Genomic DNA, 17,500 nt, shown 5'->3' with positions numbered 1-17,500 from the left:
ATATATCATAAAAGATAAGAATATCTTAATCGATAAGAATATCTGATCGATCGATGGATCGATCAGTCGATCGAGATTGGTCGAATGACTGACTGACTTACCGGATTGGTCGGACTCTTCGACCGGTTTTGGTTGGAAGAGTTCCTTGAAGTGAGGCTTACAGTAAAGCGTACTCTCGTGGCTCTCATAATTGTCGACGTTAAGCTGCTTGCTGCACTGTACGCACCGGAAGCAATTCTTATGCCAGACCAAACCCTCGGCCTTTGTCTGTTCCATTTGGAACACGACCTTGCCGCAACTCCGGCAATTTTGGTTTGCCTCGCCATTTTGGCCCACCTAAACATTTTAATCCGTACCGACAATTATGCGAGATGCCTTTTATTTCACTTTCATATTCCAACGTGTAGATATCTATTGTTATGTACACACAAGTACATATAAACACACACACGCGCGCGCGCGTGTATATGTGTATGTATATAAATATGTGTGTTTACGATGACGTATTAACAGTTTTTCTTTTACTTTTTTTTTCTTTTTTTTTCTTTTTTTTTTTCTTTTTTTTTTCTTTTTCCTCTTAACAAGGTTGGTATTAATTGATCGATTTAATATTACAATTCGAAATTTATATATTAATTTGACTTTTATTATTCCGATAATAGTCCGATCATCCTATTAGATATTTTCTAAAAATATTTATTATTTAATATAAACGGTGATTGATCGGTACTGTTTTCCTTCTTTTTTTTTTTTTCTTTTTTCTTTTGTATTATTTTATTACTCTTTCAAACTGTGATCTTGTAATATTTAATTTAGTTTAATTTTTTTTTCCGTCTTGACAATATTTTTGGCGACGGTCAGTGTAAACAAAAATTTCAAAAAAGAAAAAAAAAAAAGAAGAAAAAGAACAACCTGACTGTAGCATAACAATTTTTTGTTCGTGTGTTATCAATGAATTAATTTATAATTTTTTTTATTATTTTTGCATATGTATATATATATATTTTTTTTATAATAATCGACTTATTTAAAAAATTTCAATGAATTAACTTTTACACATACACACACACACAGACAAATATATATATATATATATATTTTATTTTTTAGTATAATTTCAATTTCTTTTTTTGTTTTTTGAATTTTTTATTTTCTATGATATTTATCAGAGTCACAATATTTAATAAAATTTTCAAAGTGACATTTCAATTGTGATGGGTAAAAAATTTTTGCACCCTTTCGATATATCATTAATTAAAACAAACTCACGGCATTTAATTGTTGTTGAACTTTTCCTGCATCGACCGAGCGCACATGGAGAACCGTCTTTTTGCTCAGTGCGTCGAACTTGTTGAAACTCGATTTCTGTAAATTACGACGTATAAATAGATAGATAAATCGTGAAGTATTGTTATATAATAAAATTTATATAGGATTATAAAAAAAAAAAAAAAAAAAAAAAAAAAAAATCAAAAAATTGCCAATTGCGAAGAATCGAACGCTCACTTTGGTCGTCCAAAAAATCGTAGATCCGTTCGTGAAAATTCGTCGTCCATTAAACGAATTGTTTTACAATTTAATGTATGAAGAAGAAAAAAAAAACAACAATGATAAATAAATAAAAATAAAAAAATAAAATAAATCAATAAAAATAAAAAAAAAAAAAATAAAACAATTAAATTAAAATCAACTATTCACAAAGATTTCGTTGAAAATAATTTGCATGGACAATTATTCAATAAATACAATATACCATATCCATAGACGATATACAGAGAACATTTATTAATTTAATATTAAACAAATAATTTGATACTAAACAAAACAAAAAAAAAAATAAATAAATAAAAAAATTACATTTAACGAGCATGTACATCTTCTGAGATATTTTATCAAAATAATACGATAAAATATTCCAAAGATCTATGAAATTTTTTCTCTACGAGAAAATACTACAATCAGATACGAGATATTAGAAATTAGATTACATATTATATATACTTAAAATTAAAATATTGTCAGATACATTATACACATATATATATGTAAATATAATTTGCTAAAAATTTAATTAAAAAGGATGATGAGATACATATAATATCTGAAGTATATGATATTATATTATACTGATGAAATACATATAGATATATACATATATATTATCTATAGTACTATCTATTACATATATATATATATATATATATATATATATATATATGAGATAGATATACATACACATTATTTATCATACTATATACACACACACATATATATATGTGTGTGGTATGATATTATATGATATGATATTATATGATATGACATATAAAAATTATCTTTCTCTTTTTTTCTTAGATGAGAATGACGATGCAAAAGCCTTCTTCTATTTATCTTTTAAAAACTGGCATAAAAAGCAAGAGGAAGCTGTTAAAGTGAGAAAATAAAGAATAAAAAAAAATCAAAAGAGAAAAAAGAAAGTAGAAAGTAAAGGAACAAAAAGGAAAAAAAAAGTAATAAACGAAACGAACAAAAAGAAAAAAAAAAGAAAAAAAATAAAAGGAAGCAAAAGAAGAAGATGAAGAGAAACAAAAAATGAAGAAGAGGAACAAAGATGTGAAAAAAAAATAAATAAATAAATAATCGAAGTAAACGAAAATTTAAGAAAAAAAACAAAAGAAAATAAAACTGTTTGCAAATCATCATATCCACAGGCTTCTTACCTCAAACCTCGGCCTCCCAAGAATTTGATCCTTCTCTTTACCCTCGCTTGTTAGGTTTGCCAAACTACAGTAGGAAGCCCTCTGCGTTCGCGGAGGTCGATTTCGTAATATTTTTTCGGTTAGGGTTTCATGCACCAGATAGGCCATAGAGAGGGAGTCATCGTACAAAAAGAAAGAAACAACACACGGTCTGCTGGTTAGTGCGTGGTCAATTTTTTAAACAAGCATTTACCTTGATACACTCCGGTTTCTTCTTCTCTGAAGGTGCAGGCAATCGATTGGATTTTTATCACATTAATTCTTTTTTTTCTTTTTCTTTTGCTATCTGGGGAGCAATATTTCTATTCTCCCTATTTCTTTTTCTTTCATGAGGATCACTCGAACGTTTAAAAAAAGAAAAAAAAAAAAAATAGGAAAATGAAAAAAAAAAAGAAAGAAAGAAGGAGAAAGAAATAGTTTCGTATTTTTCGAACAAAAAAAAAAAATGAAAAGATTACTATGATTGAATGTTAACAAAAAAAAAAAAGAAAAAAAAAATGTACACATATATTTATATTTTTCTTTTTAATGATTATTCCAGTTTCAAAAAAGAAAAAAAAAGAAAAAGAAAAAGAAGAAGAAGAAAGAAGTTTAGTTTCGAATTTTGAGAAAAAGAAAAAAAATAAAACAAAAAGAAAAAGATAAGAAAAGAAAATTATTTGTATCTATTGATTAGGATGCATGTTTTATTTATTTTATTTTATTTTAATTTCTATAATGATTAATAAAATATAATATGTTTATCTGAGGAAATGAGAAAATATTTCATTATTAAAGAATAGAAGATTCTTAATGATTATAAATTAGATTATTTCTTTTTTCCTTTTTTTTTTTTTTTTTTTTTTTTTTTTAATTAATTAATTAAAAATTCAATAATGTACGTATCCCATATAACACTTAAATCGTTCCACTTTCGTTCGTGCAAATTTATCGTTGATTTATCATTAATTTGCAAACGTAAACTTACAGATTATAATTCGTTTATAAATGCGATCTATTTAACTTTATCTCTTTTTTGCTTTCCTTTTGTATCTTATTTTGAAAAATTATAAAAATGTCGAGAAAAAAGAAACAACTTCGAAACATACACTATATATATATATATATATATAATAAACAATACATATATAATATATATTGTTTATTTTGTTATTATTGTTTATATTGTTTATTTGTTATATTGAATTTTTTTTATAAGAGACAAGAACGTAAAAGTGTAACGAGTTTTTCCCCATGGCTAATATTTCTAAACGAAATGGAATTTTTTTTCTTTTCTTTTTTTCTTTTTTTTTTCTTTTCCTTTTCCATTTCTTTCCTTTTCTTTCCTTTTCTTTTGTGGGACAAGAGCAATGAGATTACACACGAGTCCCTTGAGCTTGTCCCATAGCAATAAAGTTACGACATAAAGTTACGGTTAGAGTCTACGGGTAAAAAGGGTACGACCGAGAGAGGGAGAGAGAGAGAGAGAGAGAGAGAGAGAGAGAGAGAGAGAGAGAGAGAGAGAGAGAGAGAGAGAGAGAGAGAGAGAGAGAGAGAGAGAGAGAGACTGGGAAGAGAGAAAGAAAGCTGCACTGCACCAACAGGGAGAGAAGATGTACTGTAAACGAAAAAAAAAAAGGCAAAAGAGGAAAGAAAAAAAGAGAGAACGACGAGGAGGACGTCAAAGACGACGAAGTTAGAAATCGTATCCAAAAACACTTTGGTCAAGTAAAAATTCTTCCCTACGAATTCTTCAATGTTTACGAATAGATTTTTTTTTTTTTTTTATTCTTTGGAGATCTTTTTTTCCCCCGTAACTTTATTGTTCTCGTTTATTTTTCAATGGTTACAGCGTTCAAAAAAAAAAAAAATATTTCCCTTCTAATCGACAACGATTGATAATTTATATCTTAGACAAATAAAACAAATAAATCGAGAAATCAAAAAAAATAGAGTAAAACCATAGAAAGAGATAATTGAGAAAGATTACATTACAAACACGTTTGATCGTTAATGTTTTAATGAAAAAAAAAAAAAAAAAAAAAAAAAAAAAAAAAAAAAAAAAAAAATAAGGGAAAAAGATTTCAAAAGATACGACGTATGTTACCAAAAAAAAAAAAAGGAAGAAAAAAAAGACAAACAAAAAGAATGTATATATATATTATTTATATATACATATAAAATATTGTATATATGTAATATATAATTATTATTAATTATATATATTAAGAAAGTACAGAAAGAGATAGAAATAGATATTTTTCATGAGAGAAAAAGAGACAGAGAGAGAGAGAGAAAGAGAAAGAGAAAGAGAGAGAGAAAGAGAGAGAGAGAGAGAGAGAGAGAGAGAAAGGGAGTGAGAAGGAAATGTTTAACGAGTTAAACGAAAATTTATGATATATTAATTATTATGAAAGAATGATCGATCTTTCGAAGATATTTATATATATCGCGAGAGATCGGCTTGATCGGAATGATGTCACAGATCGGGACGAAATCCTTAACCGGTCGGTAACCGATAAACGGAGCGTGTGTAAGCGCAAAAGGTAAAAAAAAACTCGTAATCGGCGTAAGTAAGTAAGTAAGTAAGTAAGTAAGTAAGTAAGTAAGTAAAGTAAGTAAGTAAGTAAGTAAGTAAGTAAGTACGCAAGGCGATTCTTCGAGCGTGCTACGCACGCTGACGTAAAGTAGGGCAGAAGTAAGTAGTAGGTTATTATCAAGTCGGCCCTTCCTTAAATGGAGAGACAGCATTTGTGCCATGGCAATGAGAAAGAGAGAGAGAGAGAGAGACAGAGAGAAAACGAGAGAGAGAGAGAGAGAGAGAGAGAGAAAACGAGAGAGAGAGAGAGAGAGAAAGAGAGAGTGCACATACATACAAAAGACATACAAATGGGAAGGTATAATTTTCTTCGTGTTTTCTTTAACGAGAGATCAGGATCAATGTGTGAGCTTTATTTAAAAATTTCCTAACTGTTTAATTTAATTGTTTAATTAATTACTCTTCACGTATAATAATATTCATCGAATGTATTTCTAGTTGTTTTCCTTTTTCTTGATTGGTTTATTTTTTGTTTATGTTTCTTTTTTTTTTTTGGTGGGATTAGAACAATGCCAATGTACAAAACTATATCTAATTTTGAATTTTAACAGACGAAAGAATTTTTTTATACTAAAATCTAATATCTTTTGTGTATGGCGAAAGTAAAAGAGAACAAAGACAAACAAAAAAGAAAAAAAAAAAGGAAAGAAAAAAGAACAAGAAAGAGGATGAATAAATTTTTGTCCGAGGAAAAAAAAATTAACATATATAATTGAAATTTTTTAAAGAAGATAAGATTTTTTTTTAACGAGAGAGAAAGAGAGAGAGTGAGAGAGAGAGAGAGAAAGAGAGAGAGAGAGAGAGAGAGAGAGAGAGAGAGAGAGAGAGAAATATATTTTCTCAGAAAGAAATATTTTTAATTATTATTTTTTTTTTTTTTTTTTTTTTTTTAATAAATTTTATTTTTTCGTCTAAATAAATAAAATTCGTAGGATCGATTCGATGAAAGAAGAAACAAAAAATGAAGAACAAGACAAAAAAAAAAAAAAAAAGAAAGTAAATAAAAAAATTTTCTCCAAACGCAAAATAATATATATGCCAAATTGAAAAATTATGACGACTGACGATTTTTCTTTTATATTTTTTTTTACTATCCAACGAGTGACAGTTCTATTAGAAATTAATTTTTAAAAACGAATTGTATATAGATCGTAATAAGTTCACCGTAAGAGTATAGAAAATTAATTCTCTACGTTTATATCTATAATATCGTCCTTGTCCTCGTCGTTTCTCTTTTCGGAGCTTCGAAGCTTTGACTAATGTACTTACGAGGGCCTTGACCGACACCCCGGCGAAGACAGGTGCGTCTTTGCAGAACTTGGAGAAACCCTGCTCGCATACTCTCAGATCACCCATCGACTTTGCTTTCTACGATGGTCGAAAGCCATCAACGAGAATTTTGATTAATCGGGCAAAAACGGGAATCCTAAATCGAGAGATTATACCGAAATCTTTCTCAAATTCATACATAAAGCAAAAGAAAGAAGGAAAAAAAAAAAAAATCAAATTACAATCGTCAACAAAAATGTAAAAAGAAAAAAAAAAAAAATAATAATAATAATATCGGTTTAATCTCTTAATTGTTAATCGATTGAGAATATATATTATTTCAAGTTAAAAAAAATAAGGAATTAAAAGAAAAAAGAAAAAAAAAAGGGAGAGATAAAAGATAAAAGAAGATAAGAGAAAAAAAAAGTACGAACTATGAAATATGTCAGCAAAACTCTATAAAGATTAATATTATGTTAGAAAATAAATCATTCGGCATTATTGAAATTAATTGTTACTAAGCATTAACAAATTGGTCTTATGATTCATGCAAAGATAAAGGAATAGGTTCATCGAAAAAAATTCTAATATTATATATATATATATATATATATATTTCTTTTTATATATATATAGAGAGAGAAAACTAATTATTAGGTTCAACTTTAATCGAAAAAAAAGTAAATAAATAAATAAATAAAAAAAGAACGCATTCGAATGCTCGCATGTATCAGTATTAGAAATATTCCCTTGTTTGGAAAAATGATTATGAGAGCTTCTAATTTCATTCGTATGTATATATATAGACACATATATGTCTATTTTTATATAACAATAATAATAATAATAATTTAATAAATTTAATAAAAATAAATATATATATATATATAAGAAAAATAATAATAGTAGGAGTAATAGTAGTAGTAATAATAATAATAATAATAATAATAATAATAATAATAACAATAATAATAATAATAATAATAATAATAATGTTAATGATAATGATAATAATAATAATAATAATAATAATAATAATAATAATAATAATAATAATAATAATAAAGATAATAATAATAATAAAAATACTTTTATATTTCGTGCCTCGTCTAAGATGAAAATTTCATAAGCGTTTGATAATTGTCTAAACTTTTTGTTTTTAGAATTTAGAATAATCATCGAATACAAACCTCCTCGATTTCCATGGAATTTGTTCTTCCAAAAGTAGTCTGATCAGCCTCGCTCATGTTCGAGATGTCGCCGAAGCTACGACACTGTTATCGATAATAAAACAGATCTGACACACAACTATATATATATATATATATTATATATATGTATGTATGTGTATATATGTATACATATATAAATATATATATATATACACACACACACACACACACACACAAAAGATGTATAACAAAAATCTAATTTTTTTTTTTTTTATATTGCATTCGTTTTATAAGAAAGAAAAATTTTATTCATTTTATTGCGTTCGTAAGAAACGAATTTGTTACGATATCCCGAAATAATTTTATGGTTAATTTAATATATCGTTTTAATTGTTCCAGAAAGTTGAGTTTCTTTTTTTTCTTTTCTTTTTTCTTTTTTTTTTCTTTTCTTTTTTTTTTTTCTTTTTTTTTCTTTTTTTTTGCGGTACGTACCAACTGTTTAATAGAGACACCGGTCGCGATTCGTTCCTTGTTAGATCTTTCCTGCTCGTTACGTTTCGCCTCGGACACGTAATTCTGTGTCTACATGCACAAAACCACAAAATGTACGCAACAGATGTGTGTATAGTATAATCCACCGTTAGGCACGCTGTCGTTTTAAAGTTAATTACGTCTAAACTTTTTAATATACCCATAACATTGTAGAAAATTTTATTCAAAACACATGCAAATAGAGAAACAAACGAATCGAAGAGAAACAAAACAAAACGAAACGAAGCGAAACGAATTGAAACAAAATAAAAAAGAAAAAAAGAAAAGGAACCAATAACGAACTTGACGAACGAACGCAGGAAGAAAAAGGGGGGAAATAAAAAAAAAAAACGAAAAAAAAGAAAAAGACGAAAAATTTACGACGAATAATTTCTAATTTTTATTTTTTCTTTTTTTTTTTTTCCTGTTTCATTTCGTTTCGTCTCGTTTTGAAAATTATTTCTCTTTTTTCCTTTTTTTCTTTCCGATAATCGAGCTCGTAGAAACAAAAGTAGTGATATTATTTTTTTTTTTTTTTTTTTTTTTTTTATATATTATTTCACAATTAATTCGTTAAACATCTATAATATCACGTAACTTGTATATTTCATGTTACAAATTTATCTTAGATATTTGAATTTTTAAAAATATATGAATTTTCAATAGAAACAAATTTAATTGTTACTTTATATACGAAGTTGTTTTTTCCTTTTTTTTTTTTTCTTTTTTTTCTTATATTTTATATAATTATATTAGTATAAAATAAAATTATATAATTAATATTCAATGTACTATAATTATACCATATACCGTATATAATTATTACAAATTGTATTTAATATATTGTAATTATCTTTTTGTTTTTTGTTTATACGTAGCAAAACTGTATGAACAATAATAATATAATTTTCACGTTATACGATTTGACTAATAAACAAGATTAAAAAAAAAAAAAGAAGGAACAAGAAAAAAGTAATAAAAAAATTAATTGATGATTAATTAATCCGTCAAAAATAAGTAAATATAAACATTTTTATACAAACGCATTCTATAATCAAAAATTATTTCTAAAAAGCATTACCATATTGTCAACGAGCTCGATTCTCAATTGTTAGTTAATAATTAAATAAAATGTTAAAAACTGCATACGAAGCGGATTATTTCAATCAAAGACGGCAACAAGTAGTTCAAAAAAATTATTATATATATAATATCACAATATATATATATATATATAGACATACGTAAATATATCATATATAATTAACCATACACAAATATATATATAAATATATATATATATATATCATTAATTATATATAATAAAAAAAAATATATATATATTATATCATATATACATATATACCTATTATTCCCAATCGAAACGTTTCCGAATAAATCTATGTCAATTTTTATCGATCCAATTGATAGAGTGAGAGAGAGAGAGAGAGAGAGAAAGATAGACAGAAAGTGATAGATAGATAGATAAAGAGATGGAAAGAGATAGAAATAGAGAGAGAGAGAAAAAGAGAGAGAGAGAGAGAGTTTCTACTCGATATAACTTACCAATGATTTAACGTTGACATTCGATAGATCGTCCTCGTCGGAGAAATCGATCATCTCTTGGTTGATCATTCTCGAGCCAGTATGCATGCTTGCGTCTTGCAAATCAGAGTTCTGATAGACAGAAAAAAAGGAGGAGAAAAAAAAAAGAAAGAAAAAAAAAAAGAAAGAAAGAAAAAAGGGGATAGCTCGAATGCGCATACACACATACACGGGCACACATACAAATGCAATATTTGAAAAGTTTTTAAGTTAATACCATGCAATTTCGATCTATTACAAAGTTCAGGCCACCCATTAATTTACCCCGTGTTAATTGTTTGTTTTCTTTTTTTTGTTTTGTTTCTGTTTTTGTTTTGTTTTGTTTTGTTTTGTTTTTTTTTTTTTTTTTTTGATCATCGTACATAAGACTATAGAGTACATAAGAGGATGATATATTATAATATTTTTTTTAATATTTCAATTATAAAAATTTTAGTTGTTATATTTTATATTATATACACGTACAAGGTGTCCCATTTAATTTTAATTATTTTAATCACCTTCGTTATTTTTAATAATAGACACTAAAAGAACATTTTGGAATATAATATGTAATGTGTATTTTAATAATTTATTTCTAATTTCTTCAAAATCGTACGAAATAATTCAATGTGAGGTGTGAAATTTAATAAAAAGAAAAACGTGTCAATCATCATATTTCGTATCACACAATTTCACACATTTTTTTGAATCGGTTAAAAAACGATTAATTACGTTAAACAGGACACCCTGTATATTTGCAAATGAATAATCATATTTTCTATTTTGTTTCTGATTTGAAAGGGGGAGAATGAAAATATGAGAAAAATGTGAAATGAATAAATAAATATATATGTTAATAAATCAATAAATATGAACAAATATGAAGATAATTTTGTAAAAATTAAAGAGAAAAGGAAAAAAGAAAGAATGCAATTCTAATCAAAGAAAAATATAAGACTGAGACGAAACCTTGTATAGTTCAATAAACTATTGATTATCTTCGATAATTTTATTTGTTCCTTTCCTATTCAATCTTGTTCATTTTCAAATGGAAAATATAAGAAAAGGGTAAAATAAATTAATTATTTAATTAAAAAAAGAAAAAAAAAAATTTTAAGAAAATATAAATAATTTCAATAAATATTTCTTCCTCGATAATTAATATTTCCCGTTCCATTTTGAGAAAGGAAAATAAATGAATAAGTAAATAAATTGAATAAAATGAAGTAAAAGAAAATAAACTAAAAAAACGAAAAAAAAAAAAAAGAAAAAAGAAAAAAAAAGAAAAGAAAAAAAAACAAATAGAAAACGAAATAAATTCAAAATTGAAACGCAATCACGTATATCACAATAAAAATAAGCGTAACCCCAACAATTTATATATTTTCTATACCATATATTTCACCATAGAAAAGAAATGAAAATACGAGACATAGAGAAAAAGAGAAAGAGAGAGAGCGAGAGAGAGAGACAGAGAAAGAGAGAGAGAAAGATAGAATTAAAGATTAAATAAAAAAAAAAAAATAATAATAATAATAATAAATAAGTAAATGAAATGAAATTAAATAAAATAAATAAATAAATAAATAAATAAATATATATATATATATATATATATATTCGTATATAAAAAAACAAAAATTCCTAGGATATTAAAACGAACGTTTCCAGTTCTGATCTCATGACGACATATTTCCAAACTATTAATTATCTCCCTAACGGTACCACTGGATGATTATAATACATTTCTGTCACGAAAGTTGCTCCCCACGTTTCTTTTCTTCGTTATCTTCCTTTCTTTTTCTCTTTCTCCGATATTTTTTTTTTCTTTTTTTTTTTTCTTTATATACATTTTTTTCTTTCTTCCTTTCCTTCTCTTCTCTCTCTTTCTCTCTCTCTCTCCCTCTCTCTCTCTCTCTCTCTTTCTTTCTTTCGTACCCTCTATCTCTCTGTCCTTCTCTTTCTCTCGGTATCCTTCATTAGTACTTATAATTTTTGTTAATTTTGAAGGAGAAAAAAAGAGAAGACATGAAAAAAAAAAGAAGACAAAGGAGAAAGAGAGAGATGGGGGAAAGGAGAGGGAAGGAAATGAGAGAGAGAGAGAGAGAGAGTGAGAAAGGAGGGTTGAGGATATAAGACTTACCACGGATATGTTCTCCTTTTCTAAATCACTCTTCTTACTCTTCTTAGTTTTCTTAGTACGTGGAGTGAGATTAGGGGATGCATCGTTACCAGCTACCCCCTCGATTTTCTTCTTTTTTGTTTTATTAGTAACACCGGCAGCGCCCTTAGACGAGCTGCTCATCACCGTTGTAATTGTCGACGTTGTACTGCTCGTCGTTGTTATCTTCTCCTCGCGACTTTCGCTCTAACAGATCATAGAGATAATGTGTAAACGAAAAAAAAAAAAAAAGTAAAGAAAAGAAATAGAATAGAATAGAATAGAATAGAATAAAATAAAATAGAATAGAATAGAATAGAATAGAAAAAAGACAAAAAGAAGTAAATAATAAATTATGTAATGTTGTTATCGATCGAAATAGAGAGACAAGGAGATAGATCGATAGATAAATCATCGAGAAATGATTTATTTACTTTTTTTTTTTTTTTTTTTTTTTTTTTTTTGAAATAATATATTACGTGTAATTATTCTATGAAATATTTAAATCGATGTTTATTATGTAATATGTATGAATTAGTATGTGATGTATGATATAGTTTTATGTAAATATATGTTAAATATATATATATACATATATATATATATATATATATATATATATATATATATATTCGTTCAATATTTTAAACGTATATCTGATAAAATATATTAATGCTGTAATAAATGTTGTTGAGTTATTATAAAAGTAATGTTGTAATAAAAATTATGTCGACATTTTTAATAATACATATTGAAATTAAGTAATCATTATTATAAATAAATATTTTAGATTTGATTTAATAACACGCGATATTTTTTTTTGTATCGTAAAAGAAAAGAAAAGAAAAAAAAAAAAAAGGAAGAAAGAAAAGAAATGTTTGGTATCTTGTATCCGAATAAAAATAATACTGTGTGACATTTTTTTTTTTAATTGATAATGTTTGGCATCGTTACTTACATGCATGTAAGTAAAAATAATACTATACACCGTTTTATATCTAAGTAAAAAAAATAAAAAAAATAAAAAAAAAAGAGAAGAATAAAAATAAATTTTTTACTTTTTTATACTTTGATAGTGTTGTTTCATTAGGGGAAAAAAAAAAAAATTTAACATTTTATATCTAAACAAATATAACACTAGTTCTTTTGTTTTTTTGTTTTTTTTTTCTTTTTTTTTTTTTTAATTGAAAATTTTAAACATTTCATATCTAAATGAATAACGTTAAGTTATATATATATATTTTTTTTTATTCTTTTCATTTAAAAAATTATTTAACACTTAATAACTAAATAACTAACACGCTCTAGAGTATTTTGTTTGTCGAAATATTTTCCACTATATATTATAATCAAATAAATTATATTAATTTCAATATAATTAATTGTATTATATTAAACATTCTGATAAATTGACTTTGTTAATCAACCCATTATTACTATATTATTATATTCTGTTATATACGATATAACACTATTACCATTATACTAGTTTATTACGACATAAGTTTGGCAATTAATATCAATATCAACGTTATTACGATATAACACAATTAATATTCAAATTGCTTATTATAAAACAATGTATTATTTAAATTTCTATAACCTATATCGAATAAACATAAAAGTAAACAAGTCTCGAGAGAGAGAGAGAGAGAGAGAGAGAGAGAAAGAGATAAAGAGAACACACGATCGACTTTCTATTATGAAATTAAAACGTATGTCTAACGCTTGAGAGTTCATCGAACGTTTCGTTATACAACAACGATATTTTAATAATAATTATAATAATAATAATATATAAAAAAAAAAAAAAAAAAAAGAAGAAAAGAAAAGAAAAAGAAAAGAAAAATCTCGCTCGCGTATAAGATTCTCTCTCTCTCTCTCTCTTCTGTGTGCGTACGTATATATGCGTGAATCTATGTATGTGTATGAGAATTTATATATGTGTGTGTGTGTGTGTGTGTATGTATCCATGTTCGCGAACCACGCGATGAAAGACATAATGAGCGGAGCCGGTACGTAACTTCAGGAACTCGATTCTACAATTACACTACTACAATATTCTTCCCTGGCAACGGAGAACCTTTCGAAACTTACGACGGCCGATGTTTCCTGACCGCACGACGATGGTGGTGTCGTAATTAATATAGTTCTCCTTTATCCGACCATTCACCGTGTGTATTCTTAACCGTAAGAAGAGACTAGAAGAGACCGATCTAAAACGGCGATAAAGATAATTCGGTACCGTACGATCCCAAACCAACATGTTTCTACGAAACACAAAATAAAAAATTGTGTGACGGAGAGAGATCGAAAGAGATAGAAATAGAAAAAGAGAGAGAGAGAGAGAGAGAGAGAGAGAGAGAGAGAAGGATGAGAGAGGTCGAATGATCATTCTAGCTCGTCTCTCGTCCTCCTGACTTACTTTCCCGATATAAAATTTCGATAATATTGATCTCACATGGCGAGAAAGTTTTAACTACGATTTCCTATTTTTATTTTTTTATTTATTTATTCATTTATTTATTTATTTTTTTTTTGTTTTGTTTTTCGTTTGTTTTGTTTTGATTCGGTTTTTTTTTCCTCGATACAATACCGACTTTTATCTATATGGTTTCTAGTTCATATGTGATTACATTTGTAGAATATATGAATAGTATACATACATTATATAGTATATATAGATATATATAATGTTATGTATATATCTACATAATATACATTTATTCCATAGGAAAAATTTGTAAATTTTAAATATGTTATAGACGTACGTTTCTCTCTCACTTTTTCCTTTTTTTTTTTTTTTTGTTCCTTTTTTTAAGAATTTTCGCATCGACATATAAACGTTGATATGTAATAGCCAATAAAAATAAAACAAAAAATAAAAATAAAAATAGGATACAGATTTTATATCGAAATATTTCATATAGAAATAATTTTTATGAAATATGAATATCTGAATTATGGTTAAATAAGATATATATATATATATATATGTATATTTTTTTTTTTAAAGAGAAATAATGTCTGCCAAAAATCATAAAAATAATTAATATTGATGAGACGTATAAAAAAAGGAATAAATATTATTTTCTTTTTTTTTTTTTTTTTTTTTTTTTTTTTATGAATTTTGGTAAATCTAATACATATGTCATTCTTGTTGACACGTAATACTAACAGTAAATAGAAATATATTTTAATAATGAATGAGAAATATTTTAACGAATAATTATAAGATAAAACAAAAATATATTCGTTAGAAAATTCATATTTTTTGGAAAATCATAAAAAATAAAAAAAAGAAGTATTTTCTCAACGAGCACAAATGTCAATTATAAAATTACTATACCTAAATTTTCTGATTGATATAATCGATCTTATACATTTTCTCTCTCTCTCTCTCTCTCTCTCTCTCTCTCTCTCTCTCTTTCTCTCTCTACGTAAATATTTACACACTTGAAATATAAAAGAAAAACACTTTTTAAATAATGATTAGAACTAAAAAAAAAAAGAAAAAAAAATATCTATTAAAAAAAAAAATTTGTATTTTCGGAAAACCAAAAAAAAAAAAAGTCAATCAATCAATCAATCGATCGATCGATCAAAAAAAGAAAAAGAAAAAAAAAAGAAAAAAAAAGGAAAGAAAGAGAATAAAAATCATCAACCAATTAACACACATGTCAATCGTAAAATTGCTATAATCAAATTTTCGTATCGTAAGAAACGAAATCCTCTCCACTCCCATCTTCCGCCGTTCTTCACGTTTTAAGGATTACGACGTTACGTGGACAAAAAGTATTATCGCGAGTTCAACGGCACGGTATATCGCGTTGGCAAAACCCAACGGAACGTACTTCCTACTTCGCTTAATGAAAATTTATAAAGAGACGACGTGTTAAAGCAGCCGCATGTCGTTTATAAATTCCAACGATAAATAGCGACGACACGTACTTACGTACCCTTGGTTACATATTCACCCTTTCTCTCTCTCTCTCTCTCTCTCTCCCTCTCTCTAACCCTCTCCGCATTCTCTATATATGGTCTACTCGCAATAAATAAATTACAACTACATTACCTTGGGATCATATAATAAATCTCGACGCCATTGAACGACACAAAAATGGTGTAAGAAAAAAAAAAAAGAAGAAAAAAAAAAGAAAAAGAAAAAAAAAACAAGAAAAAAAAATAAATAAATAAATAACACGCACGAACACGAATCCTTTAAAAGTTGCACATTGTACGCGTAGAAATAATAACAATAATAAGTTTCGATCAAAAATAATACGAATAATACGATTATTAACACATTATTGAAAGTAATTATGATTAATACGATTAAAAGGGGGTTTGAGGAGAGGGGGGAGGGGCGAGGAGGGGGAGAAGGGTGGACCAGATTTCATTTAGATTCACTTCGTTCGCGTTCGAATTAAAAAGGGCCACGATATACACACACACACACGCGCGCAGAGAGAAATAGAGAAAAAAAAAATGGCGAGAACGCGCGACCAAGAAGAAGAAGAAGAAGAAAAAGAAGAAGAAGAAGAAGAAGAAGAAGAGCCAACCTTAAAACGAAAGGACGTCGGGAAGTCACTGACGATCGTCGAGTTTCGAAGCACCACCATCACCGTCGACAGCGAGTATGCGAAAGGACGAAGACGTTTCTACCATGACTGTAGACGAAAGGAAAGCTAGAGAAAGAAAGAAAGAGAAAAAGAGGAGAGAGAGAGAGAGAGAGAGAGAGATAGTGAAAGAAGAAGAAGAAGAAGTGGGATCGGTAAGGTAGGGAAAAGAAGAGGGGGTTGGGGAGGGAGGGGGATTGACGACGAAGAATACAAGTCTCTCTCTCTCTCGTCTGTTCTTTCGAACGAGGAATGGTTCGTCTGTCTTATGTGCCTTGTGTGTATGTGTGTTGTGTGTCGGTGTGTGTATCCTCGAAAGGGGGGAACCCTTCGAGTTCCTTCTCTTCGGCAACACTTCTAGCAGAACACTAGACTCGAGTAGATTCACCGAGACGGAACGTTCCGACTTACATTAGCGATCGTCCTCGAAAGAGGAAGTGCCAAAACGACTTTGAAGATACAAACGAGAACCAAATGTAAAGGATTATTTCCGTCATATTAGATTACACGATTGTTTGTTTGTTTGTTTGGTTGGTTGATTGGTTGGTTGGTTGATTGGTTTTTATGTAATTAAATTATTAACGTGATTATTAATTCGTTCGGTTAAGTCGAGAACGGATTTTATTTTGCATAACTTTGACAATAAATGTGACAAAGTTATGAAGAGAGAGAGAGAGAAAAAAAAAAAAAAAAAATAAAGATTTTTTAATTTTGAGGATTTCTTATGCTAATTATTTTCGTCTTATAGAATCGCGATTGATTGATGATTTAATTATGTATCAAGGTTAACGTGATTATTAATTCGATTGGTTGAAATCGAATAGATT

The 17,500-nt window shown here is 27.1% G+C and overlaps 1 protein-coding gene across 19 annotated transcripts in view; it reads right to left on the bottom strand.

The window, feature by feature from the left end:
* LOC118445071 (uncharacterized) overlaps positions 1-17,500 on the bottom strand; it is a 117,343-nt gene that overhangs the window by 35,837 nt on the left and 64,006 nt on the right. For 7 of the 19 annotated variants that reach the window (XM_085655967.1, XM_035873996.2, XM_035873997.2 and 4 more), the window contains 8 exons: positions 12,037-12,261; positions 9,873-9,983; positions 8,268-8,357; positions 7,794-7,877; positions 6,604-6,702; positions 2,718-2,798; positions 1,270-1,365; positions 102-336 (listed from right to left, as the gene is read on the bottom strand). In XM_085655967.1, coding sequence (XP_085512093.1) covers positions 102-336; positions 1,270-1,365; positions 2,718-2,798; positions 6,604-6,702; positions 7,794-7,877; positions 8,268-8,357; positions 9,873-9,983; positions 12,037-12,261 — 1,021 coding nt within the window. The remainder of the gene's footprint in view (positions 1-101; positions 337-1,269; positions 1,366-2,717; positions 2,799-6,603; positions 6,703-7,793; positions 7,878-8,267; positions 8,358-9,872; positions 9,984-12,036; positions 12,262-17,500) is intronic. The other 12 variants (XM_035873999.2, XM_035874000.2, XM_035874004.2 and 9 more) reach the window with 12 other exon arrangements.

Source organism: Vespa mandarinia, chromosome 3, assembly GCF_050613455.1.
Source record: "Vespa mandarinia isolate Hongniang chromosome 3, ASM5061345v1, whole genome shotgun sequence".
NCBI classification, from domain to species: Eukaryota; Metazoa; Arthropoda; class Insecta; order Hymenoptera; family Vespidae; genus Vespa; species Vespa mandarinia.
This window is presented reverse-complemented; position numbering and strand designations above follow the sequence as displayed.